This window comes from Theobroma cacao, chromosome 2 (genome assembly GCF_053813885.1).
Source record: "Theobroma cacao isolate CCN51 chromosome 2, ASM5381388v1, whole genome shotgun sequence".
In the NCBI taxonomy this organism is placed as follows: domain Eukaryota; kingdom Viridiplantae; phylum Streptophyta; class Magnoliopsida; order Malvales; family Malvaceae; genus Theobroma; species Theobroma cacao.
The window spans coordinates 12,141,367-12,168,963 of NC_142640.1; the positions used below are offsets into that span (position 1 = coordinate 12,141,367).

General features: G+C 33.6%; 2 protein-coding genes and 1 pseudogene across 3 annotated transcripts; 1 reads left to right on the forward strand and 2 right to left on the reverse strand.

Moving 5' to 3' along the window:
* Positions 1 to 2,708: 2,708 nt before the first annotated feature.
* Positions 2,709 to 3,374, reverse strand: LOC18608774 (protein DMP7-like). Its single transcript, XM_007043635.3, has one exon. It carries the CDS (start codon positions 3,372 to 3,374, stop codon positions 2,709 to 2,711), a length of 666 nt encoding a protein of 221 aa, XP_007043697.3.
* Positions 3,375 to 11,399: 8,025 nt separating this feature from the next.
* On the reverse strand, positions 11,400 to 13,281 carry LOC18608776 (bark storage protein B-like; annotated as a pseudogene). Its single transcript, XR_016024694.1, has 3 exons — positions 12,783 to 13,281; positions 12,108 to 12,353; positions 11,400 to 11,996 (listed from the first exon to the last, which is right to left on the reverse strand). The product of XR_016024694.1 is annotated as a bark storage protein B-like (transcript).
* Positions 13,282 to 17,443: 4,162 nt separating this feature from the next.
* LOC18608777 (receptor-like protein kinase HSL1) lies at positions 17,444 to 21,619 on the forward strand. Its single transcript, XM_018116030.2, has 2 exons — positions 17,444 to 20,220; positions 20,638 to 21,619. Exons 1-2 carry the CDS (start codon positions 17,628 to 17,630, stop codon positions 21,027 to 21,029), a joined length of 2,985 nt encoding a protein of 994 aa, XP_017971519.2. The 5' UTR covers positions 17,444 to 17,627; the 3' UTR covers positions 21,030 to 21,619.
* Positions 21,620 to 27,597: the final 5,978 nt, after the last annotated feature.

A 27,597-nucleotide genomic window follows, 5' to 3' on the forward strand; every position in this document is an offset into this window, starting at 1 on the left:
AAAATAAGAAAGAGAGAATGTTGACTCGATATGTTTTTTATGATAACAAAACATTCACATTCATTGGTGTCTAATTATATTATTTAAGAGTGCAGGAGAAAGTTTAAAATCATTAATATATTTAGTTTTTGAAAGTAAGTCAAGATGCTTATTCAGTTACAATATGGGTTAATTAGTTAAACAAGCAAAGAAGAAAAAGCTTTAATGAAGATAAATTAGTCTTAATTGATTAACACAGATCCTTAATCAATTAAACCAATTCTAGGTGCCACACTAGGACAGAGAGAAAGGTCTTAACTGGTTAACATTGTTTAATCAGTTAAGCGAGTGCTAGATGCAAAACAAAAGTCTTTTAATCAGTTAACGAAAAAGAGTTAACTGGTTAAAAGTCAAAATTATAGTGTCAAGAAGCGCCAAAATTTAAATTCAAATTCAAAATATTAATAATTGTCTAAGGTGACAAACCAAGAGATTTAAAGTTAAAGAATTCTTAATTGGTTGGAGCCCATTTTAATCAGTTAAGGATGAATGGAGAGAAGCTTCAATTGGTTAAAGAATGCATTAATCGGGTGAAAGGAAGTTAGCCAAAAATAATGCTTGAAGGTGCTTGAAAATAAAAAGTTATTAATCAAGCAAAGCTTCTGTTAATTAGTTAACATAGAGAAATAGTGTATAAGTAAGAGAAGATTTAATTGGTTAAAGCCTGCCTTTAACCGATTAATGAAGCACTGTTTACACATTTGAATTTAAGCATAAAAGAACAAAATAACAGCAAAAAATGGCTAGTTTCGATCTCTAACGGTCAAGAGTGATTCTTCAATTATTTAAAGTCTCTCCAACAATTAAAAATCATAAACAGAAATTATCCAAAGTGATTTTGAGCTTAAAAGACCAAAGACATTCTCTTTACACTTTTATTTCACTTTCATCCTTTGTAAAGTGTTGAACTTAACTTTGTACATCTTAGATCAAATAGGTGATCAATTGTACTCCATCTTTTCTTCATTTTTTGATTGATTAGAGTGTGCAAAGCACTCTAAAGGGTTTATAGGCTTAAGAAGGCTTAGGAATTGTTGTAAGGGTTAAAAGCTCACCTCGTAAAAGCTTGGTAGAAGCTATTAATTCCATTGGTTTTAGTGAAGTTGGGTTGAAAATCATTGATTAGGAAGATCAAGGTAATGCATGTAGGTTAAGTGGACCGAACTATTATAAATATTGTGTTTTATCCACTTCTCCTAACCTTCCCTTTACTTGGTGTCTTTCAACCTTAACAAGTTTTAAACTTTCCATTCCAAAATTGTTTAATAGTTTTTTAGATTTAAAAGTTCCCTTTAAAATATTTTAGTGTTATTCACCTCTCCTCTAACACCTTTTTTGAGACCAACAAAGGCTTCTAAGTAATTGAAAGACTTTGGTTTGATCACTTATAGGTTTGCCAATGGCAGCAAGGTCATTGCAAATGCTCTTGAATTTCCTGATATATTTAGATATTGATAAGTTATCCTTTCGATGAGTCTGAAGAGTCTGTAGAAGATAAAACTTTCTCTTTTGAGATCCGTAAGCAAATTCGTCACAATATGGAAGCAACATATATATGACATTAAATAAATTTGATAGGATGGAATAGAAAAGAACTTGTTATGTGTCACCATAAAACTTGGTGATAATGAAAATGAAAATACAAATTTCATACGGAAGTTTTTTTATTTTTAAATACTAGTATATTATAGAAAAGGCCATGCAAAGTGACACATTTTTTATCATATACACTGTACATTGATTGTTAAGAAATTTGATGACAGATAACAAGTATTTTTATCTTCCATATATGATATGCCAGTAGTTTAGGAATGTTAGTCTCTTTCATCACATGATGATTGATATCTCCGTTCTTGTTCAGCAAATAAAATTTTAGCATTGGGCATTCAAATTACTTGAGCTCAATGGTACTTGGCTAATCTCTTTTCTGTTTGTCCGAAATCAGTTTTTGGTGTTTTTGCAGTTCAACTTCAATGCGCCAAAAAAGGCGAGTAACGCATGCCCATTGTCATTGTCTTTCTTCTTCTGCTGGACCCACATTTTCATTCCTTCTTGTTTCCCATTTTTTTCTCGTGGAAATGTGGAACAAACAGCTCGTTGACCAAAGTGTCATGCAGTTAATCTTCGTTCTCACTCAGACTGAAATTGGATAACATAAATTTAAATAAGTTGTGGATTCCTCCAAAGATTGAGCTTTTCAATTTCATTCTCTGGTAGGATATATTCTGAATTATGCTTCAAGGGGCGTGGACAAGGTCCTGATGTATATCAAGGTATAGACAATAATATTGATTCAGATTCTTTTAACCACCCCCTCGTCATTATATGATGATACTATTGATTTGTTACTCCTTGAACAGACCACGTTTTAGGGCATCATATTTTGTCAAGATCATAAAGAATTGATGACAAAAGGACTTGATTGTATCTTAATCTGAGACAATAAGAGACGCGAATTTAGATTGCTAATTGACGAGCTTGAATGCTTAAATAATCACCGCCCAACCATTCTACAATGGAATTACAGACTTGGACGGCAGGTGGAGAATTGGAAACAGAGAAATGCCTGGCGTTTGCAGAGCAAACAGAAAAAATTGCTCACATCCTTGTGGACCTTGTGCATCTTGGAAATATTACGACAACAGATCGACTTATAGGAAGATGAGGGCCTAATTTTTGGAGAGAGGGTTTCCAATTCCATTGCGCTTGGTAGGGAATGAAACAAACAAAACGCTGCCAATGGCTCCAATGCTGGCGGGCAATACCGTTAGCAGCTCTTTGGTCTCCTCTGATGGCGTTGGATAAAAGCACTTGACAACATTTTGATCAAACAGAGCAAGCGATGTAAAAATCATTATGGACACCAGGGCATGGAAAAAATCAATGAACTTGAGCCTATACTTGTCCGCCTCCTCCGCTGAAAGTTTCACTGGACCATCCATCACCCATAACCCTTTGAATGTAGCCACCCCGTACCGAACCTTCCCTCTTTCATCTCTGAAACTATCCGTGAAAGAAAGAAAGAAACACAAGACAGCGCAAAACCCCACAAGGCCTAGCGTCAAGTAGTGGCTCACCTCGGTTTTGCATTGGCCTTGGTTTGTTAAGGCTGGGGACAGTAGCTGGAACGTGAGAGCTGAACCTGTAGGGAGAAGCTTGGACAAGACGGCTGTTCCTTTGAAGGTTTTTCTCATGACTTTTTGTTTTCTGGTTTTTGGTTGCTTCTGGGGTGCTGATGTTGCATTTTCCGGAATGGTTGGCTGCTCTTCTTGGACCCTCTCTCCTGCTTCCTCATTTTCCAGAAGGGGTTGCTCGTTTTCTACTTTGATGTCCATTGACATGAAACTTGTAGCTATGTTTTCCACAATGTATTTTGCAGAGATATGTTCCATGAGATTGGCCCGTCACTAGTCTAGGGAAGACATAAGTCCTGAGAAAAAAAAACCTGAAACCACCAAATAAAATGGTTTTTCCATCTGTTTCGTTGGTGGAAAATAGGTTATATCAGTTGCTTTTCAAATTCGGAAGCCTTTGGCAGGGAAACCAAAACCGTCATCGAAGCTGTTAACGATATGAGTAATTGTGGTGGATTTACTGTTATTAAGAGAGCTGGGGGTTACGACGTACAAACCATATTTGATAATTGACCAACCTCTCTTCTTTCTCGTAAATGCATGCGGCTCCAAAGCAAGCATCCTATAACGTCTCTCCATCAATATTCTGTAACAATACGATTAACCAACTCAACTATAATGGTATAGGATACGTCTAGAATATGTCACACACACTTCAAAACAAAAAATGGATAGTTTTTTTTATTATTATACATAGATATATATATATATATATATATATATATATATAAAAGATTAAAATAGTAATTTTATATTTGTTATTATGATACCTAAATTTTAGATTAATTCTCAAACAGAGTTGGTGTCACACTATTCCTTGACCTGTAACGCTAAATGTAGTAATTTCTTTTATATAAAACCATGTGGGTATGAAAAAAATATTGGTAAGAGTAGGAGTTACATGTGAGAAAATGAAATTTAAAAAACAAAATTAAATTGAAATTCTCATTTGCAAACAAACTAAAATTATATTTGTATCTTTTATTATATATTTGTTATGAAATAATGTGATTTTTTTATAATCGTAGTAGCTGAGTTGATGTTAGTTAATTAGTGCAATCAAACTCGACAAATAATTATTATTATTTTTTAAAATAAAGATTCTAATTCTACTTTTTTAACATAGAATCATGTATGAACTCAATAATTGACTTCATCAGTGTAGATGAGCATTGGAAAAGGCTTGCGTCCAATTTTTTGATGAAAAGGGAAAAAATGGACGAAAAAAACATGATTCTCTGTTAATAAGGTCGAATTGAGAGTTGGGCTTTGCTGGCGTTGTGAGTTCATGGGCCAAGCTGGTCTAAGACCTTTAGGAGGGTTTGGACTATCAAGTTGGGGCCTGCGGGTCGAGCATAAGAAGCTCAAAAAATAGAAAGAGGGTTGTGACTAGGCTTATTGGGATGATGTAGCCCTGACTCAAACCTGATTTACGATTTTCCTTTGTGGATCTTGGAAATTAGCAAAAGTATCTCTCCTAAGTCTTGCTGCTAAGGTACAGAGAGTGGAAATTTGGTACAAGTATTTGTGTTAAATCAAAGACCGTTAATATTACTGTCAAATGAATCTATTAACTCCATTATCTTGACAATGACATATTAATCATGTGGTTTTTTACAATTATTAGGCATAATATATAAAAATATTTTTAAACTATTTAAAAAAATTTAAATAAGTTTTTATATTTTTATTGTGATCAATCAAATCTTTATATTTTTATTTTGAGTCATAAAAATCATTGTATTTTTTATTTTAAATCAAATAAACCCTTATGATTAATGATTGACTTTATATGATTTATTATTAATTACAAATTTTATGTTATATAAAAATACTTTTTATATTTTTTATAAATGAAAAAATAAAGTTAGCTTTTTTCCATTATGAACAAAGAAATTTGTGATTAATAGAAAATTATTTATTAAATACCCTTTATGGTCATTTTAATCAAAATTAGAACTAATATAAATTGTTTTTTCAAACAACATACTTATAAAAAAAAACTTATAAAAGTAAATTTACTAAACAGATTTAGCTTAATTTTAAAAAATATTATTTTTCATAAGAGTTTCGTAATAGCTTTTAAGCTAAAAAAAAGCTAGGCCAAACAATTATGATGGGCATTATGAAGCCAAATAAACCCTGACTTTTTTTTAACTTAAAAGCTATTATGAAGTTCTTGCAAAAAATAATAGCTTTTAAAATTAAGCTAAATATGTTTGGTAAATTTACTTTTATAAGTTTTTTTTTAATAAATAAGTTGTTTGACAAAATAATTTATATAAGTTCTAATTTTGATTAACATTACCATAAAGGGTATTGCATAAATAATTTTCTATTAATCACAAATTCCTTTGTTCATAATGAAAAAAAGTTAACTTTATTTTTTATTTATAAAAAAGTATAAAAAGTATTTTTATATAACATAAAATTTATAATTAATAATAAATCATATAAAAATGAAAACAAATAATGTTGGAATTATTTTTAATAGATGGTGACATTTTTGAAATAAAAAGAAACAATTCTCCTAAAAAAGAGGCATGCTTTTAAAAAAAGAGAAAAAAAAAGCTCCTTTCTTTTAAAAAATTTATAATTAGTTTTTTCTAAATCTCTTTTTTCCAAAATTTTATTCTTAAAAAAAAACGGTTTATTTTTTTAAAAGCTTCTCTAAATTCTTGTTTGGTCTGGTTTTTGCTTTTAAGATGTAAAAAAGCTGAAAAAATATCAAGCTAAATAAGCACTTAATCAAAATGTCATTTGTTATTATATGTCGCATGACATATAATAGTCCTAGTGGAACAGTATTTCTTAACTCTATAGATGCTTCAGGTGTTATAAAAGATGTATGAGTTTCTTGACTCACTTGTGGAGGAAATTAGAGAAGAGAATATAGTTCAAGTGGTGACTGATAGTGCATCAACTTATGTTTCTTTTAGACAATTATTAATGGAGAAAAGAAAAAATTTGTTTTGGTCTCCTTGTGTAGCTCACTGCATTGACTTGATCTTACATGATGTTAGTGATTTGCCCATTTCAAGAAAACAATACAAAGGCCAAACAAGTGTGTGTTTTCATTTATAGACATATTTAGGTTCTTAACATTTTTAGGAAGTATTCCAAAAAGAAAGAACTATAAAGAGTCAGAGTTACTAGGTTGCTACATCTTTTCATACTTTGAAGAGTTTTAAGGATAACAAGATTCCATTTCGAGCCATGTTTGCTTCACAAGAATGGGTCAAGAGTCATTTTTCTTCTAGGGGGAAGCTAATAAAGTAAAGATTGGTTTCTTAAGTGATGATAAATTTTGGAAATCAATCAAATATTGCTTAAAATGCGTAAATTTTCTTGTTAAAGTCTTAAAACTTGTGGATGGTGATGCCAAACCTGCCATGGGTTATATATTTGAAGCAATGGATAGAGCTAAACAATAAATTGCTCAAAATTTTAATCATCAAAGGAAATGATATGATCACACTTGAAAAATCATTAACATAAGATGGGATTTGCAATTTCATAAACCATTCCATGCAGTTGGTTATTTTCTTAATTATAAGTAAGCAATACCAATTCCTTTCAACTCTTAAGTGAAAATTTTATATAACTCTTTTATATTGAATTATTGATTAATCTCATTAATTCTTTGTAGGTTTCAATTTAGAAAAGGCTTTCGTTCAAAAATTATAGTTAAAGTTGATTTTCATAAGACAATTGAAAAAATGTATCCGGATATTGAATCAAGGATCAAAATTGATCAACAATTAAAGAGGTTCAAGAAAGCTGAAAGAATGTTTGGCATGTATTTTGACAAGAGACAAAAAGCAACTTGGTGTCGTAACGTGCGGGTCCGGGAACCCGACCGCCAGACTCGTATGTGAAAACTCACTAAAAAATTAAACTAGGAGTCGCCACCAATCTTTTTTACTAGGTGCGATTGGCCACCCATTGACTCGATTCTAATCGATGAAAACTTAAATTAATTTTAAGCCCACCAAAAAAAACCTTAAACTGGTCTACGATTTTCTAGATCTAGGCTTGAGAGTACGGTTACGCCCGGAGAAGGATTAGCACCCCCAGGACGCCTGTTCCATGAACGGTACCATTCTTAGATTATCCTATTAGGCTTTAATTTTTAAATTAACTATATTTTCTTAGTTATTATTCACTTATTTTTATCTCCTATTCAACATAAAATGGAATGCAAATAAGAGGCAAGATGCATGGCGTAAAAAAATGCTGAACGAATAACTTTTTATCAAGGATATTTTTCTGAATCCGCCCATCATACTGGTGGGACTCGGGGTATTCTCTCACCTAGGGAATTATCTGAGAAATTCACCTTCGTAAATTTGACGAATAATTCCCAATATCGGAGTTATCGTACATTTTTTTTTAAATAATATTTTCGTGCATAATGAACCTAATTCGGACGAAAGCCTTTTATTAAAGATGTCTCTCGAGCCCTCCCATCATACTGGTGGGACCAGGGGATACCTTTTCACCTAAGGAACTTTCCGATGAATAGCCGCTTTCGCAAGATCCTCGGAAGATTCCATCATTGAGGCTTAAACTCGAAAACAGAAATATTTATATGCAATGATATGTATGATGCAATATATATATGCTATGCTAATGCAATTATCTATATTTTTTAGTTATTATTAAGTAATTATTATTTTTATATTTTTTATTATCATATTTTCTATTCTTATTTCTTTTTTTTATACTTTACATTTTTTGTTCTAAGTTCTTATGTTTTTCATTTATAATTAGACAAATTGTTTATAATTCTATGTTATTTTAGTGAACAAAAATTTTATATTTTTTTATACTATTTTTATTTTATATATTTTTATATTTTTGTTATTATTATATTTTTCATAAGCAATCTTTTATTCAAACCTAATGTCTAAGATCTTATTTTATATATATATTTATTATTTTTTTATCTTTATCTTCACATTTTTTATAATATAGTTTATGCCACCTAATATTCAATGCTTAATTTTAAATTAGTTATTTTTACTTATTTATTTATTTATTTTGTTTTTTATTTATTTAATGCCATGTATATTACATTTTCACAAATTAATTACTTACTATATATTCGAATTATTAATACTATTTTTATCATTATTTTTATTATTTTTATTTATTTATTATTTTTATTGAATGACTTTGTGTTGTTAAATTTTTATTTATAAAAATTTTGGGATCTTGAAATCGAGGTCCTCCCATCGTACTGGTGGAGCCTTGATTCGGATTCCAAACCTAAGGAATATGGGTCCGAGATTGTGACTTTTCGCGTCCCGATCGATCATCCCATCATCGGTTTATTATGCTTGTGGTTAATATCATGGTATTTTCGTATTTTTTATTTTATTTATTCTTATTATTATTATTTTATTTATTTGTAGTAAATATTTTCCTAAGCTTCAATTATTTGTATAACTAAACATTCTCTAAAAATATTTTATATTATTATTATTATTTTATTTTTATGTTTCATTGTTTCTATATTCTTCCATTTGCATTAATCTCCTAAGTCTTAAAATATCATAAAGAAAGAAAAAAAATTAAAATTTTATTCTATAATAATTTAGGATTAATTCAACCTAATATTCTTTAAAATGGAAATCATACTAAATGGGCCAAAAAACAAATCCACAAAAGGGTTAGGGATTTACCTTGGTGGGCTAAAAGCGACCCAAATGACCAACCCACTACTAGAAGCCCGCGGATCCTACTCCCCAAAACGCACCGTATTAGCCTCCTGCCCAACAGCCTCCTACTACCCAAAACGACGTCGTTTGGTGCTTCAGCCCTAACTATTTAAACTCCTTTTCTTTTCTCCCCTTTCATTTTCCCTTTTTACTTTCTCTCTCTACCCGTCGGCTCTCTCTCCCTTCTCTCTACTGTTTCACCAACTTCCCTTCTGACTGGCGAACATCCAAAGCCAGCTATGTCGTCGGCTAACCCTCTCTTTCTCTCCTCTAACAGACAGCCAACCCCCTTGGCACCGATCGGGTGCCTCCGCTCTCTTCCCTGCGCCGAATTTGGTGGCGCGACGGTCAGGCTTCCTCTCTTTGTTCACTCCGACGTCGCCAGCGTCGCACCCCCTAGCAGCTCTCTCCCGGCGTGACTCACTATGATCGGGCGACAGCAACCCAAGGCTCCTGCTCTCTAAAAAAGCTTTCCACCGGCGGCACAAACCCCAACTCCTTAACCCACAACCAGCGACATTTTTGGTTTCTTTTTTTTTGTGGTTGTTCTCGGTTGCTAGAGGATCTAGGGTATTTTTTGATTTTGCAGGTTGCTTCGGGGTTTTCTAAAGCTTTTTCGATTCAAATTTTTGGCTTCTAGGATCTCTCCAATGCTACAGTGCCCCCTCCCCTTTATACCCGGTTCCTGGGCTTTGGAGGGGGCACGCTCCACTACCTTGCCAGACGCGAATTTTTCACGTCTGGTAGGGTGAGGGAGGTGTCTGGGTACTGGCAAGGGGCACGCTCCATTACCTTGCCAGAACTCATCTTTCATTTTTTTTAATTATTTATATATTTTATTTATTTTTTAGTGTCTACACTTGGTATTGTTTTTAATCTTTTTCTAATCCTTCTTTTTTTTTTCTTAAGTTTTTATCTTAAATAATGCATGAATAATGAATTTAAAAAGCTGTTGATTTTCTTTAATCATAGCTTTGTAGTGGGAAAGTTATGGAGATGATTGCAAAGAGCTTCAAAAACTTGCTATAAAAGTTTTAAATCTCATTTGTAGTGCCATGGGTTATGAAAGAAATTAGAGCACCTTTGATCATGTGCATTCTAAGAAAAGGAATCGTTTGGAGCAACAAAGACTAAATGCTCTTGTTTTTGTCAAATATAATATTTAACTTGAACTAAGACAATCTAAGAGAATAGAAAAAGGTGAAACATACGATCCAATTTGTCTTTCTGACATGGAATCGGATGATGAATGGATAACTGAAATGGAAGATCCTTGTTTATCTTAAGAAAATTCATGAATGGATATCCATTAATGCTTTGAAGATGAAGGGATTGAGACTAGCAAAAAAAGAAAGCATGGTATGTATTCGAAAATCTAAATTAATATATATATATATATATATGCAACTTTAATATTTTGTTATTACATTTTAGATTAAAAGTGGATAACTTTATATTTTTATTCAATTTTAAACATAGGTCCAAGTAACTTGCCATTTGATGCTAAGAGAAAATTAAAATTATTTTGCAAAATGAAGATATTCAACCAATTGTTGAGGAGGAAGAAAACTTGTAAGATGAATAGGAAGATGAGATGGTTGTGCTAAGAGAAGATGAAGGTAATAATGATGATAATAACTTGGAGCTTGAGGATAAGGATGATGATCTAGAGCTTAGTGATGAATGATAATAATTAATAGCATTCATGAGTCGAGTGTTATGGAGCCTTTTGATTACTAATATTTCTAACTTTTGATAATTTTTGGAACTAGAAAAATAGAGATTAACTTGATGGTACAATTTCAAGTATATAGTTGTACTTGAAAAAAAATCCTCATACACCATGTTTTTGTACATTGTTACAAATACAATCCAAGATCTAAAAATGTCAAATTTTCATTGACTTTTTGTTAGCAAATTAACATGAAAAATGTATGTCTTATTTAAAAGTATATATTATTGAGGAGTATGTTGAAAGTTTATAATCATATTTTTAATTTATACCATATAATATTTGATCTTATAAATAAATATAACATTTTTTATTTTTTCTTTATTTTATATGCATACATATTATTTATAATTAATTTTAAAATTACACACCGCATCTTACGATGCGATATGATACTTGATACTCGATACTTAAAAAAAGAGTTTTGATACATGATACGTATCTTGATTTAACAATTATGCTTCCAATATATCTTTTTATTTAGGATTCATTTGGTAATCGTAAAGTAAGTTGTTAAAGGAAAATATTTTCTGTGTAAAATATTGTATTGAAAAATTTAATGTTTTCTGTTGTTTGGATAAACTATCGAAAATATTTTTCGTTGTTTGGATCATCTTTTAGAAAATATTTTCCTCATCACTAAAATTATAAAAATTTTATAAATACCCATTCTCTAATATCTTTAGATGTTTGAAAATATTAATATTCATTAATTGTATATAACATCTAAAACTTAATTTTCAACATTAAAAATATAATATAATAATAAAATAACTGAAAATCTATGCATCATTAAAATTAATAATCCTACGCAATAAAAACATTCTACATTAATAATAAAACATATTGCCCAACCCTTGATCTTGATGGCTAGATGCACTTGTCCAGCAGCGTTAGTGGCAAATTATTGAAACCCTATCTAAAAAAAAATAAAACATATAATTAATTATCCTATAAATTCATAAACTTACTAGCAATATAAAACTCAAATTAAAATTTTTAATTTTAAAATTCCAAAGAGGATGGCTTGTGAAGATGCTAGGTAAATGAATCTAAGTAGAACAGCAATTGCATTTTGGGCTGTCAAAGTAGCAAACACAGCAGCTTCATTAGACAAGGCAGAACCTCCACCAGCTAAATCAGACAGGGATCTAAATGCAAATAAAAGGCATCTTTTGCCGGTGACAGATCAGAGCAATTGCAGCGGTCTCCGTGTCAATTTGCAGTTGCATTGAACTTGGAGTTCAAGAATTCTCGATAAGCTCTATTGTCCACAAAGGCATTAAAGCTGACGCCTCTTTATACTCTCACCACCATTGGATTTCTTGGTAAGCAAGTTGCATCAACGCATCCACCAAGCCTCAAACCCTGTTTCGAGAAATTGAAATCAGAATCTACTGAAAGAATGTGTTATTTTTTAACCAAACATGAAGTCAAAGACAGAAATATGATACATCTTTTGGGATGCGTTTACTTTACCTGAACTCCTTCTGCAATGGCAAAGTAATGCTCGTTGACTAGAACCCAGAAGGCATGCTGCCTCTGCTCAGGAATTCCATTCAGAGGAAATATTTCTTCGGGCTGTTACCAAACATTGTTGAGGAGGTTCTCTGAAGACTTATTGAATTTTGTGCCATTGCTGTAATTTGAAAACAAACCAATTTTTCTGGTGTAGTCTCCATTGGATTCTAAAGGTAGCTCATCCTCAGGTCCATCTCCATACCTCTTGAAACATTAATTAATTGCAAAAGAAAATTAGAAGGAACTGATCAATGTATAATTTTAAGAATCAAAAGGAAAGACAAAAGATTTCTAGCCTTTTAGGCACCATAATATAGAAGGTTTTGTATGACTAGTTTTCTCTTCTCAAACAAAATATCATTTTGCTCTTTCTTATTGCAAACAAGTAACATGTCTGGAAGATCCATATACAAAGCATAACAGGATAAATATAATCATAGTGCAGAAATCAAATAAGGGAGGGGTTACTGTTGATAGATTATTTATAAATAGAAGAAGGCACCAAGCACAACAGGATAAACGCACAACTCAACTCAACAGTACAAAAAATTTTATACAAAACACCCAAAAGAAAGAGTGAAGAAAGGAGAGATTTATATCCAGATTTAAAGGAGGAAGGAGAGCAGAGCATACCTGGGCATTAAAAGAAGAAAAATGTTGCAGGAGGAAGCTAATCATGTTGCCAATGGAAGAAATCGAAGGTGGAGAAAAGAATGGTAAAGAAGGGACTTGGGGGACTTAGGGCAGAAAGCTTCTTCAGCTGGGAGGAAATTATCTTGCGTCGCTTGACGGTTTAAGACAATTTACGGCATCGACAAATCTTTTTTCCATTTATTTGTAAAATTTTTCATAAAGTAAAAATATTTTCAAATTACCAAACATCATTAAGTGAACTCCAGTCAAAACAAACGGACCCTTAATTGCAATGTTTTTTCTCTTGTTATCAAGATTCCGTTTGCAACTGGTAAATAGAGTATGTTAGAACTCGGAAATACGAGAATTAGCTACTTATGTTTTCCACGAAGCTAACGTGCAACGCTGCAGCTTGTAAGCAACGACGTCAATCACTTCAAATTACCGGGGCTAGCATCTAATTCCTTGGTGTGAGAAAAACACAAAAGTTTGTCTTGTCCAATTAACTTTCCTGTATCATAGAGAACCATATTGTTATCATCCAAGTGAAGATCGAAGAAATTGCACTTAAAAAAAATTTCCAACTTGGTTGGCTTGATTAGACACACATCAGACATCCACTGCTTCTATTTTTTTTTTATAATTAAAAAAAAGAGAATTTAAATCTTATATTTAAAAAAAAAAAAATCATTCCACAACCAATGATACTGCACCAACCATGTTAACGCGTGTTTTGCAACTTTCCAAAGCTTTCCGATTGGTTCTTATTCTAAGGATTAGACTGGGAGAGTTGTTTAGGAGTCAAACATCAATCAAATCTTGATGCACAGCTAGCATTTCCCTCTTGATAGCGATGACATTTGATCAGGACACCGTTAGATAAAAGATTAAAGAATAGCAAATTAGCAGTCTACGACTCCAAGGAAGAGTCAGAAATACACATTTCTTTGCCGGCATGGAGCCATTAAACATCTATTTAAGTAGTGTGATTAAGCGTCCCCCCAAATTGAAATATTCTGCCAATGAATTGACAGTTTGATGATTCTATTGCATGCATGATGAGTGGCCTGATCTGTTAGTGAGACCAACAAACAACAAACGCAATCTTACATCAAGAAAGGCCGATTTCACTGTTCATCAGACATTATGCACAGGAGGGCCTAATTATTATCACCGAAAGTTCCAAGTTTGCACAGGGAGTGTGCTGTTTGGAATTGAAGAATTAGTAAGTTTCTGTCTCAGTAGTCAACCAGTCTAGCGACAGAGCGGTCCACCTGAAATTATTATTACTTCATAATTAGATTGACATCATCGTCCTTTGGATGAGATTGCTCTGTTACCTGAGGGAAATGAAACCATGAATACCGCAATATTGTCTTCCTTGTTGTTTTGCCAATGGATGAGGACTTGAATCAGGCATTATAAATTAATGAAACAGGGACCTTGGGACAAGGCCAAAATAACCCTGGTTAAGTTTGCTGTTTACATACATCATTATTCTCTTCTTCGTCTTCTTCTTCTTCTGTCTGAAACAAATAGGGTGAGGGTAACCATCCATAATTATTATTAATCTGCAATTATTTTACTGCAACTATTTTGAACAAGTCCAGTGAAATAATATACAGGTAAAACCACTGGGATGCCAAAGTCAAACTCACGCCATTATTTCTCTAGGAAAACTGAATTGAAAACTACAATATTTGGCCACTTAAATCTGAACCACCAAGACGACGGTATTCCTCCGGGACGGTTGAATGCTTGCATCGAGATAGTATTTAGTACGAGAAAAGCGAAAGCATATTTTTATAATGTGTTTAATTAAATTATATTGTAATATTTGTTTTATAACATATCACTGTAATGTAATCATATTACAGTTAAGAGATATAATATAATTACAATTTAAAATCAGTGCAATCACATTACATTACACTCTGTAATATTATTGAAGACGTTTTTACTTTTCAATTTTATTATTTTGTTAAAAATATTTTATAATATTATAATTAAAATAAAATAAAATATAAGAAATTAAAATTTATATAATATAGGTAAAAGAAATTAAAATAAAATATATAATGTAAAAAATTATATTAAAAAATGAAAATAAAATATATAATAAAAATAAAAATAAAATATATGATATTAAAAATATATTTAAGAGATAATATTATATAAAACTTAATAATAAAAAGCATAAATATATTAAACTTGTAATTTAATAAATAAGAGTAATTTTAAAAATTAACATTACATTATTAATAAATTACTGGAAAACCAAACGCTGTAATATTATTTTTTATATATTTTTAATTATTATTTTATTTATATATCAAATACTATAATATTATTTTTTTATAACTACATTACTTACAATTACATTATTTATAATTATACTACATTGTAAAATACTAATTGTCATTCAAATATTTTCAAGGATTTGCATAACAATGATCAAGGCTGCATTGTTTGTATACTTCAAAAAAGTAAAATCTGATTCTACACTCAACCTAACCGAGAGAAGCTGTCCACCTAGAAGTAGAAGTTAGAGATGACTAGATGAATTGATCCCAGCATCTGCATGCCTGATACTATAACATTACTGTAGCATAGTAGTTGGCTTACTGATCAGAAAAGCGGATGTGGTCATGTAAACAAGATTGCATAATTTTCGCTGCCTCGCCTTTGTCTTTGTACTTGCATTTCCATGTATCATTGTCAACAAATGCAACTGGTTCATCATTGGTGCATTCCGATGTCTCGTCCATAAAGTGTTTTTTAAATATGTAAAATCAGAATTCATTTGACATGACAATGACTGAAATTGTTGTCTGAATTTGGACTTAGAACTTCATATTATCACCTCTGCCATGAAGTGATCAGCAATATAAAACTTTTTTAGAAAAATCTTTAAAGTTTTAACAAATGTAACAAGAATTGCCAATTATTCAGTGGAAGGATGATTGATGATGAATCTTACTCGGAATGCACTTTGCGCAATCTTTATCAGTCAAAAAAAGCAGTTGTGTTAGGCAAATGGGTGGTGTGGTATCAATTCCTATTTACCAAACAATTACAGCCTTTTGAAATTTGAGAGAATGGTGATGGGATTCCTCGGTCGTAATCACAAACATGAGCATGTTTTTCAACAAGTAGTTGCCCTTGGGACCCTTGCTTTAAGAGTAATTTGTCAAAACGCACGTGCTTAGAAATTCCTTGCTTGCGTAACCGTACTTCCATTCCGTAATTTATTCTGGTATTGTTCTTTGCTTAGAAGAATAATCAAGAACAATACGTATAAATTACTAGAAGATAATCACTCCCAAAAGGTAGTTAGGAATCAATTGTTACATCATGTGCAGGTGGGAAGAAATTCTAGAAGGCCAGAACAATGAAAAAGAAGAGGGGAAGAAAAGGGGAGCCCTTCACTGTCCGATTCAATGAATGAAATCCATTTGTTGTTTATGCTTTAATGCTTACTAAGTTGCTTTTTGAAGCAGTAGGTGTAGTAATATCACTGCCTCGAAAGCAAATTTTCTCTTGTATGGTGACAACTGACAAGATGCAGAGAGCCCACCTCCACAAATCATTCAAACTTGCCTTTTTACGTTTCAAACTTGAATGTTCAAACTCTCTGGATTCCAAACTCCAGATGCAGACAAAGGCCCGGCCCCAGGTGTCTCTTTTCTAAAGGATTATATCATAAAATAAAATCTAGGCCTTTTAGCCCCATAGATCCCTGTCAAACAGCCATAGAGTAGACCTTTAAAACTGGGTTCTTGCCCTTGCCCTTTGTCATTATGCTTTTTCTTTTCCCGGTAGAATTTTATTACAATAATTCTTCTGGTTATATTATTCCTATGGGGGTGGAGCCAGCAACAACATATAATTTCCCATTTGTTTTTATATGGCAAGGATGGAAGCATAAATTTCCTTCTTTCTTATTTGCTTAAAATGATGAGTTCACGAGAAGTGATAATAGAGGAAACCATCACATTCGTAATTACTAGGCCTAGTATTTAGTTTGTGGTTACCAATATTCCACATGACAGAATATATTGGCATTCTAGAAAACCACTTACTGTAACTCATTCTAGTATTCTATCTAACTTTCAAAAAACAAAAAAAAAAGGATTCTGTCTTCCACAAACATTCTCAAACTTCATCTTACCCGTAAAAATCCAAGTCCCCACAATGTGACATTCCATCATTATACATCACGTGAATACTAATCATGTCCATCACAGCTCAGGATCTTTCAAACCTTATTAATTAACTTTCAACTAATCCTTGTCTCGAAGCTCTTCAATAATGTTTGGGCAAACATTATCCATTTTTCCATATTCTTACAGTGAGGAGAATCTAGCTCATTGTCTGTGTTATCTCAGACGCTCATTGCTTAGCACACTCTGTAATATCAACTGTATAAGTACTAATTATATATTGGCATTGTTTCCAAAAGCACTGTCTTTACTGACTCAATTGACTGCAAAATTTCCCATCGTTGAATCATTTGTCAAAGTTTCAGACAACTTTTTAGACTAGAAAATGTGTCCACAATTTAAATTTGCCCGATCCTGATCATAATCTGTCTCATCCAATCCAAGCAAGGAGCCAAGGCCCCACTCCCCCCCACCCTAACCCCTGTCCCGGGGCTCTGCTCCTCTTCAAAAATCCACACTTGCAGCAACCTCAAACGTCCCCCCTCAAAACCCACAAAACTACGAACCCAAGTGGAAAGAAAGTGAGTTAAGTGAACGCAAAAGTCTTAACCCCCCCTCTTGGCTCTCACTTGACCTCAAAAACCCAAAACCCAACACCGTAATAAAAGAACCAAAGCAGAAAATGAACCCAGAATTGCAGACAATGTTTCTGGTTTTCTTGCTTCTGTTTCTGAATCCTCTGCCTCATGCTTCTGCTCTAAACCAGGAAGGTCTATACCTCCAGCGAGTCAAGCAAAGCCTTTCCGACCCAACCAACGCCCTCTCCTCCTGGAACGACCGAGACGACACGCCATGCAATTGGCGGGGCATTTCCTGCGACTCGGTAACGGGACGAGTCAATTCGGTGAACCTTTCTGATTTCCAACTAGCCGGACCTTTCCCGGTTTTCCTTTGCCGCCTCCCATCTATTAGCTCCATCTCTCTCGTCAACAACTTCATCAACTCATCCCTGCCCTCTGATCTCTCCACCTGTCAAAATCTAACTACCCTCAATCTCTCACAGAACCTCATTGTGGGGTCTCTCCCCGACTCCCTGGCTGAAATTCCGACACTGAAAAATGTAATTCTCTTCGGAAATAACTTCTCAGGTGAAATTCCCGCGAGTTTTGGACGATTCCAACGGCTCGAGCTGTTGAATTTGGCGGGAAATCTCCTCAACGGAACGATTCCTCCTTTCCTGGGAAACATTTCGACTCTCAAAGAACTCGACCTTGCTTATAACCCGTTTTTGCCGAGTCATATACCAAGTGAACTCGGTAACCTAACGAATCTCGAGCAGCTCTTTCTTGCCGGTTGTAACCTCGTGGATCAGATTCCGCCACGTTTCAGTCGTTTGAGTGGGCTTATAAACCTTGATTTGTCCTTCAACCGGCTCACTGGGTCGATCCCCAGTTCGATTTCCGAGTTGAAAAAAATTGAGCAACTTGAGTTATATAACAACTCTTTATCCGGTGGGTTGCCATTAACTATGGGGAATTTAACTACATTGAAGCGATTCGACGCGTCCATGAACGAGTTAACTGGGACAATTCCGACCGGGTTATGCGGGTTACAGCTTGAGTCATTGAATCTTTTTGATAACAGGCTTGAAGGGACTTTACCAGAGAGCATAACTCGGTCAAAAGACTTGCGCGAGCTGAAATTGTTCAACAACAAACTCCGTGGGCGTTTGCCGAGTCAACTCGGTGAAAACTCGCCATTGCAAAGTCTGGATTTGTCTTACAATCAATTTTCTGGTGAAATCCCGGAGAATCTGTGTGCAAAGGGGCAATTAGAGGATCTGGTCTTGATTTACAATTCATTTTCGGGTAAAATCCCGGAAAGTCTAGGTAAATGCTGGAGCTTGGGCCGGGTTCGGTTCAAGCACAACCATTTCTCGGGTCGGGTCCCAGACGGGTTCTGGGGTCTACCCAGAGTATTCTTGCTTGAACTTGCTGAAAATTCCTTTAGTGGGCAAATTTCAAAGACGATCTCAAGTGCTCATAACCTCTCAGTTCTGTCAATTTCCAACAACCCGTTTTCCGGGTCGTTACCTGATGAAATCGGGTCATTGAAGACACTGGTAGAAATATCTGCTAGTGGAAACGGGTTCACGGGTCGGATTCCTGGATCTTTTGTGAAATTAAGGCAGTTGGTTAGGCTTGATCTTAGTGAAAATGAGCTTGATGGAGGGATCCCGGAAGGAATTAAGGGGTGGATGAATTTGAATGAGTTAAATTTGGGTAACAATAGGCTGTCTGGTAGTATTCCTCGTGATATTGGCAGCTTGCCCGTGCTTAATTATCTTGATCTTTCTAGTAACTCATTTTCTGGGAAAATCCCAATTGAGTTGCAGAATTTAAAGCTCAATGTGCTTAATTTGTCGAATAACCGACTTTCAGGAGAGCTCCCTCCTATCTATGCTAAGGAAATGTACAGGAATAGCTTTGTGGGGAATCCCGGACTATGTGATGATTTGGAGGGTCTTTGTCCAACGATTGGTAAATCTAAGAACCAGGGTTACATGTGGATCCTCAGATGCATCTTTGTGCTTGCTGGCTTGGTTTTTGTTGTAGGAGTCGTTTGGTTCTACATGAAGTACCGGAGTTTCAAAAAGAGCAAGAAAGGAGCTACTATATTGAAGTGGAGATCGTTTCATAAGCTTGGGTTTAGTGAATTTGAGATTGCTGATTGCCTCAAGGAAGAGAATGTGATAGGAAGTGGAGCTTCTGGCAAAGTTTACAAAGTTGTGCTTAGAAATGGTGAAGCAGTGGCAGTGAAGAAACTCAGTGGAGGTGTTAAGAAAGGGGATTCTTTGAGCGCTGATACAGAAAGAGATGAGTTTGAAAGTGAAGTTGAAACACTGGGAAAGATTAGACACAAGAATATTGTGAGACTGTGGTGTTGTTGCAATGCTGGAGATAGCAAACTTTTAGTGTACGAGTATATGCCAAATGGGAGCTTGGGGGATTTGTTGCATAGTAGCAAGGGGGGCTTGTTAGATTGGCCCACTAGGTATAAGATTGCTTTAGATGCAGCGGAGGGGTTATCCTATTTGCATCATGACTGTGTTCCTCCAATTGTTCATCGGGATGTGAAATCAAACAATATATTGTTGGATGGAGAATTTGGTGCGAGAGTTGCAGATTTTGGAGTTGCTAAGATCGTTAAAAGAGTTGGCAAAGGTGCAGAATCAATGTCTGCGATTGCGGGCTCTTATGGTTACATTGCACCAGGTTTGTTACTTCTTGATGCTTGTTCATTAAATTGCTCCCAAATTTAATTTCCCCTCTTCATGTTGAATGTTTCAGTACTTCTGTTAGTTGGCTAATAGCACTACCTGAGTACCTGTTTTATTTGATATCTTGTGATCTGTTCATCAAATCAATGGTGCCAGCTACTCCTTTAAATCAGTGGTTTCAAGATTCTTTTCTAAATCTTAATTTTGGAGTTTAAATCCACTGTCTATGTGATTGTTGCTTCATTACAACTCTCAGTTTAAGCTTGGATAAGTGACTGCATTGGCTTACTAACATGAACTTTGTTAGACATTATAATCCTCCTACAATAAAGAGTCACTAGTAATCCTTCCTGCAAAATCTTTTTTACCGCTTATTCTTCAATTTGCTCATTTTGTCTTAATTTCAATGCAGAATATGCCTATACCCTAAGAGTGAATGAGAAGAGTGACATCTACAGTTTTGGGGTTGTCATCTTAGAGCTGGTTACTGGGAAACCCCCAACTGATCCAGAGTTTGGGGAGAAAGATGTGGTAAAATGGGTCTGTGCTACCTGCGACCAGAAGGGTGTGGATCAAGTAATCGACCCCAGATTGGACTCTACGTACAAGGAAGAAATTTGCAGGGTACTCGATATTGGTCTCCTCTGCACTAACGCTCTTCCCATTAACCGCCCGTCAATGCGGAAGGTGGTGAAATTGTTGCAAGAGGCTGGAGGGGAGAACAAGTCCAAAGCTGGTAAGGATGGAAAGCTCTCCCCATATTATTACAACGAGGAAGCCTCTGATCAAGGTAGTGTAGTATAGTTCAATCAGTTGAAACTGGAGAATCCCTCTGAAATTCAACTTGCTCACGCATGATAGGTTTCCTGGGGGAGAGGAAATGGTACAGTAACAAGAGAGGGCAATAAAAATTGACAGTGCCCCACTTTGAGAAGTATACCAAGGAGTTAGAAGAACACAGAGTAAGACATTGGACGGTGTCAGTGTCTGGAATTCTGATTGGTGTTTCTTCTCTGGTTAGGTAATGGTAACAAGGCAAAAATGAAGAATGCAAAACATTTATTTCCATAAGCAAGTAAGCAACCGCTGTAGTACAATTGTACAAATAGTTTGTCAAAATTTTGAAAAAGATCCCAAGCTAGAGTGGCTCATTCTCCTTTTTATTTATTTTTAATTTTTATACTTATGCCGTGAAAAAAAAAAAATTAGAGTAATGCTCTGGTTGCCTACTTGAATGAAGATAGCGAGCTGTATTGCCGCCCTTCATAAGTGAATTGGGCCCTTTGTCGCTCTTTCATGGCAGCAAACATGTGGCTCACAAGAAAATGATAGGCTGCCTTGTCAAATTGACTGTAGCTGTTTTTAATGAACAATGGACCCAAGCTCCATCTTCAGTCTTGACTGTTTGGGGTAGCAAGAGGTTGTTCGGGGGTGGATAGCCACGCCTGCTTGATCTTTTGGTTTTGGTAGGTAGACTTCAACTGTTGAAGAAAAACGAAAGAGCACTGAAAAGTCCATAGGACACTGATAAAATTCTATATTGTTGTATGGTTTAACAGCTCCTTACCTAACTCTCACCCTTTACCCACTTGACCTATTTTTTATTTTTCTTTGTTCGCCTTAATCGTCCATTTGAGCTGAACTCCAGGTTGTTGTTCACAAAAATTAAAAAAAAAAAAAGAATATTAATTATATATGAGCATCAAGTTGATGAATATAAGGTTTTATTGAGTAATTAGTTAATAAAGAGTTGAAAATTATTAATTTCTGGATGAAGGTTTACATTGGTGTTTTAACACTTATATTACCTACGTTGCACGATTAGTATTTATATAATCAAAGATGCTTATATACAAGACATATACACAAATATAATAACTTTTCAATTTTCTCTTAATAGAACAATCTCCTCATATATAATTCCAATTCATTGGAATAAAATTTTAAAATAAAAACTATATTCTTTTATCAAATATCATCAACAAATTCAAAATAAAAGTGATTTAATTATTTTTTCTAAATTTTATTTACAAATCAATAATTAATAAAACATGAAAAGATTGGAACGAATATGATGGTTTTTATTCCTACTAATTTAGCTAGATTCGGTGGTCAATAGAATATCAAAAGTTTTTCCAGCATGGAATTAATTTGTTTTCTTTTCTTTTTTTTTTTAAAGTTTATTTCTAAATCATTACTGATGGTATAAAAAATACTTGAAATCAATATGATAATCTCTTATAGCTTTCTCTTTCCTATCATTTATGCAGACAAAAAGAAATTAATGAGCTATTCACAAAAAACTTTTTATTTTAAATCAAAATGATCGCATTTCCAAAATTCATCATCAAAACCCCAAAATTAAAGTATATATGTTCATAAAGCTCACAATACATCATTTTCAAACTTTATTGTTGGCATTTAATGTGCAGAAGTTAAGCTTAGGAGTTCAACATTTAACACTTTTTTATTCAAAAAATATAAATACTAAATCTATTTTTCAAAATCCTAACTTTTGTATAATTTCACACAAACTTTGCGTTGAGAATAAGATAAAAAAATTTGGAGACAAATAACAATTTTATTGATTAGATGTGTTAGAAAATTTTTAAAATAAATAAGATAATCCTTTGATTCTTTTCTTAATATTCAGTTCAAGGGTTTTGATGACTTGATCTTAAATCGAAGTTCTTCCAAATTTTTTCAAATTCAGAATTTCCAACATTTATTGTTGGCATTTAATGTCTAGAAGTTAAGCTTAGGTGTTCAACATTTAAAACTTTTTTATTCAAAAAATATTCATATTTAATTTATTGTTCAAAAACTTAATTTTTGTATAATTATACACCCAAATTTGGTATAGAAAATAAGACAAGAAAGCTTTGCGACAGATAACAATTGTATTGATTAGATGTGCAAGTACAATCTCTGAAAATTCATTAAAATAAAAGAATAATTTGTTGATTCTTTTCTTCAACACATATCCGCTTCAAGAGTTGTGATGACTTGATTTTGAACAAAAGAAATTGATATCCTTTCTTGGGTTGGAACAAGATCAAATAGCAATTTCTTGAAAAATCTTGAGGCCTAATATATCAACTTTTTCAAGTTTGGTGAAAGGGTTTATATTTGATATAATGACAGTGTATAGAAGCTATACACTGTCAAGTCATCAAAGTATGTCACCTTATTAGTGGGATAAAACCAATATTCATTAAGAACTTAAAATTAAATATTGAAAAATTTGTAACATTTAATGAGGTAAAAAAATTAAATTTTTTTTTACTCTCTTTAAATTCTCTTCCACATTTCTCTCTAAGCCTTCTGATCTCAAAAATTTTTATAGATCTTCCACGCCTTTCTCAAAAATCTTTAGGATCTTGTTTTTCTTCTTTTCGGTTTAAGATTGTTTTTTTTTTTTTTTGAGTTTAAAGTGTAAAATAGAAGAGTAAATTTTTCTCTAAACTCTAATCCACCCTTCCCTCTAACCTTCTCTTGTTCTCTTTAAAGAATCGAAAATTTATTCAAGTTCAACTTTACTTTATATGTGATTGATTATGATTTGAAATCGATAGTAAAGTTTTCAATTTAAAGTGTGAGATTTGAGATTGAGAGTCTTCAATCTATATTCTTGTTATAAATTCAATTAACTATTTTCATAGGATCATAATAGGTATTACTTTTTTATATATTTTATAATGGAAGAACTCATGGATTGATATAACAATCTTGATTCCTTAAAACATGAGACATGTAAGATTTTCATTTTGATTAGTTCCTATGGTACTGGACATAAGTTAGGTATATTAGAAGTGAAAAGCTTTAATTATCATTGCTTTTGAAATTGCATAATTTTATCAAATCCAATCTTAATGGAAGAAGAAGAGGAGAAGAAGATGATGGAGTTGGAGAGAGATTAAAAACAATAAACAAGAACAGTTGAGAGGAAGTTGGAGAGAGAAAAAAAAGATTTTTTTAAAAAATTATTAATATTTACTTTTAAGTTCCTAATGGATTTTAATTTTACCTCATTAATGATGTGTCACATTTTGATGATATGATAATGTATAAAAAGATATACACTATCAGCATATTAAATATAAATCTTTAGTGAAATTTTGAATCTTCAAAATTTTCTGCTTCTGAATTTTTGAATTTTCTTTTATAACTTGACTTGTAGGTTGAAACTTTGGAGAATTTTCTTTGGAGACTTGTAGGTTAAACTTTGGAGAGGATTTTGTTTTTCAAGTCTTCCTAATTTTCCTTCTTGAGTTTTACTTTATTCTTCATAATGTTCTTTTCCAATTGTCTCAAATGACCCGAAGGAGTACTGCACTTATAGTGTTATTAGATAAGAGAATTCAATGAGAATTTAGTCTTTTATCTCTAAATAATTTTAATTTAATTAGAAATAAAGTATGATGACACATAGATGAATTCCAAAAACTTTATAAACATTACTTAAAGAAAACCTTTACAGAAAATTTTAATAAGATGACAATTCATTGTATCAATTATTGGACCTAAATGCAGCCATAATTTAAAAAAAAAAAAAAAGAGCCTAGCCCGTAGTGTAAGGATAATATACTGTAATAATGTTAGTAGGTTTTGGACAAGACATCTCATCAAAAAAAAATTAATTATTATAAAGATGTTCTTTTGGTATGTAAATAGAGAGAGATGAGCAGCGCTCTTATGTTTTCTTCAACTTATGGTTAATCGAATAGCAATACCACCTACAATGTTCACTTTTGATGTCAACACAACCATCATATCTTAATAATGTGTCATTTTTTTTTCACTTAGCATCGAGTTTGAAATGGTTTCCTCTTGTTAAAGTAATTTTGATAGTAATACTAATAGTAAAAAATTTTTATAGACGTGCACTTAATTAATTGTACGTATACAGTTAATTTATACTTGGATATATATTTGATCTAATAATAAAGTGTATTTAATTTTTATTTGAAAAATTAAAATTCCGACTTTCTTTGGAAATAATTGCATTTAAGCTCTCCACCCTCTCAAAGAAAAAGAAGAAGAAGAAAAAGAAAAAGACTGCAGCTGGCATAAATAAACTATAAGCAAAGAGTTCTTATTAAGTATGCAAAGGTCCTCATGATATAATTAAAAATATCTAGCAACAGCAGGTGAAGCTCAGTTCAGAATGCTTGTGGGACTACAGCGTGATGTTAATTAAAGAGAAGAAGTCATCCCCACCAGCTTCTTTAAATGTATCAAGGATGGGGTATGTATATGTGGGTTGTCTCGTTTACAAAGTTCAATTAATTATTAGTTTAATGGACACTCTCCTCTCCTTATTTAGATATAGTACCTAATTAGTTGTCTAATATAGTTTGGTCTTGCACTTGAATCTGATGTCTCAAGAAATTAAGCTTGGGGGAGTAGGCAATGGCATGCTTCATTTATCACAAAAAGGAGTCCTACTGCAGGGGTTTGGCTATATATATATATAGAAAGCTATGCGATGGGACTGCCTTGCTGTCAAGAACTCCGCTCCCTCGTTTAAGTATATGATTGTCCATACGGCACTTGAGTGGACGCTTACATGCAAGTTAGCTAAAACTCAATTATATCTGATTTAAAAATAATAATAACAACAAATCAGACTAAGGGAACCCACGTCGAAATCAAAAGGTATATCGAATGCCATATATGCAACCACTGAGTCATAAAAAGAAAAAAATATTTTATTAATATAAAATTAATTACAAAGGGACCAAGACACGCCATCGTCGGGCCATAGGGGCAGCTCTAGATGATTCGTTACAAACATACATTTACTAGTGAGGCAGCCTAACAATCCGCTGACTGCTCACCCCCTATAAAGAGTTTACGAGATTTTACAAGTATTCTAACAGTAGCCATTACAACGCTTGAAATAAGGACATTCTTTTCCTAAAGGGTCTTTCCCTTTAAAGACTTAACAAGTATTTATGGATGTGTCATCACGAGTAATTACATTATTTGAAAGAGGGATATTTTCTTTACAGGTACAAAAGACTCAATCTCATAGACAACTCTACCCTATCATAGTCTAGTACAAGGTTGGCTCATGACATCCTCCCCCACTCAATCTGTCGACGTCCTTATTGACTGGTTGGCTTGAAACTCTTCAATCTTCTACTAAAAGGTGCGGAGGTTGGCTTTCTTCTCCCAGGTGATCTCATCTGGCCCCAAACCTTTCCATCTCATCCAGTACTCCTGTGTTTGTCGTCGGTTAATGGTCGTCATCCTCCTTGCCAAATCTCCTCCACTTGGTGCTGTGATGGTGGCTTGGTGCTGATGGCGGCTCTTGTGGCTCGATTCCTGTTTGAATCTGTTGGATCTGCATGGAACAGTTTCAGATTGCTGACGTTAAACACAGGATGTATCTTCATCCACTTGGGTGGATCAATCTTGTAGGAAGTCCTCCCCACCTTGGCTACTATCGATATTGGATCTTCATACTTCTGTACTACTCTTCGATCTCTCCTCCTTTGGAATCGATGTTGTTCGGGTACCAACTTCACCAGCACCAGGTCTCCCACGTTAAATTGTTGCTCCCTTCAGCTTTTATCTGCCTACTCTTTCATCCGACTGAAGGCTTTTTCTAAATAAGCTTTGACAATTTTAGTGTTTTGCTTCCACTCTTTAGCAAAGTTAAATGCCCGTGGGCTCTTCTCGGTATACAATTCTATTGAGGTATGAGGAAGTCTAGGTTGTTGTCCAGTGACGATTTCGAAAGGCTTTTTCTTTTGTGAGTTGAAACATAGTTGAGCCACTTCTAGTAAATTGGGCCAATTCTTTTAGTTCGCGTGTACAAAGTGTCACAAGTATTCTTCCAATAACCTATTAAAGCGTTTTGTTTGACCATCTGTTTATAGGTGATAACTAGAAGATACATTGAGTTCTGACCCCAATAGCTTGAATAGCTCTTTCTAGAGAAAGTCGATAAACCTTGGATCTTATTGCTGATAATGCTATTCAGAATACCTCAATATTTTACCACATGTTTAAAAACCGTGCGAGCCATTTCTTTTGCAAAGCCAAACTTCTGTCCTAGAATGGACGTTGCGTACTTGGAAAACCGATCCATCACTACCAAGATTGCTATCATATCCCCCACTTTAAGAAGTCTTACAATAAAATCTAAAGAAATACTTTCCCAGGGTTTGGTCGGTACTGGTAGAAGTTCGAGCATTCCCACCTGTCTTTGTTTGTCTACTTTGTCCTATTGGCAAATGAGGCATGTCTTCGTATAATCCATCACATCATGTCGCATATGAGGCCAATAGTAACCTTATTTCAGTAGTGCAACAGTCTGCTGCCAACCTAGATGTCTTGCCCAAGGAGTGTCCTGACATTCCCA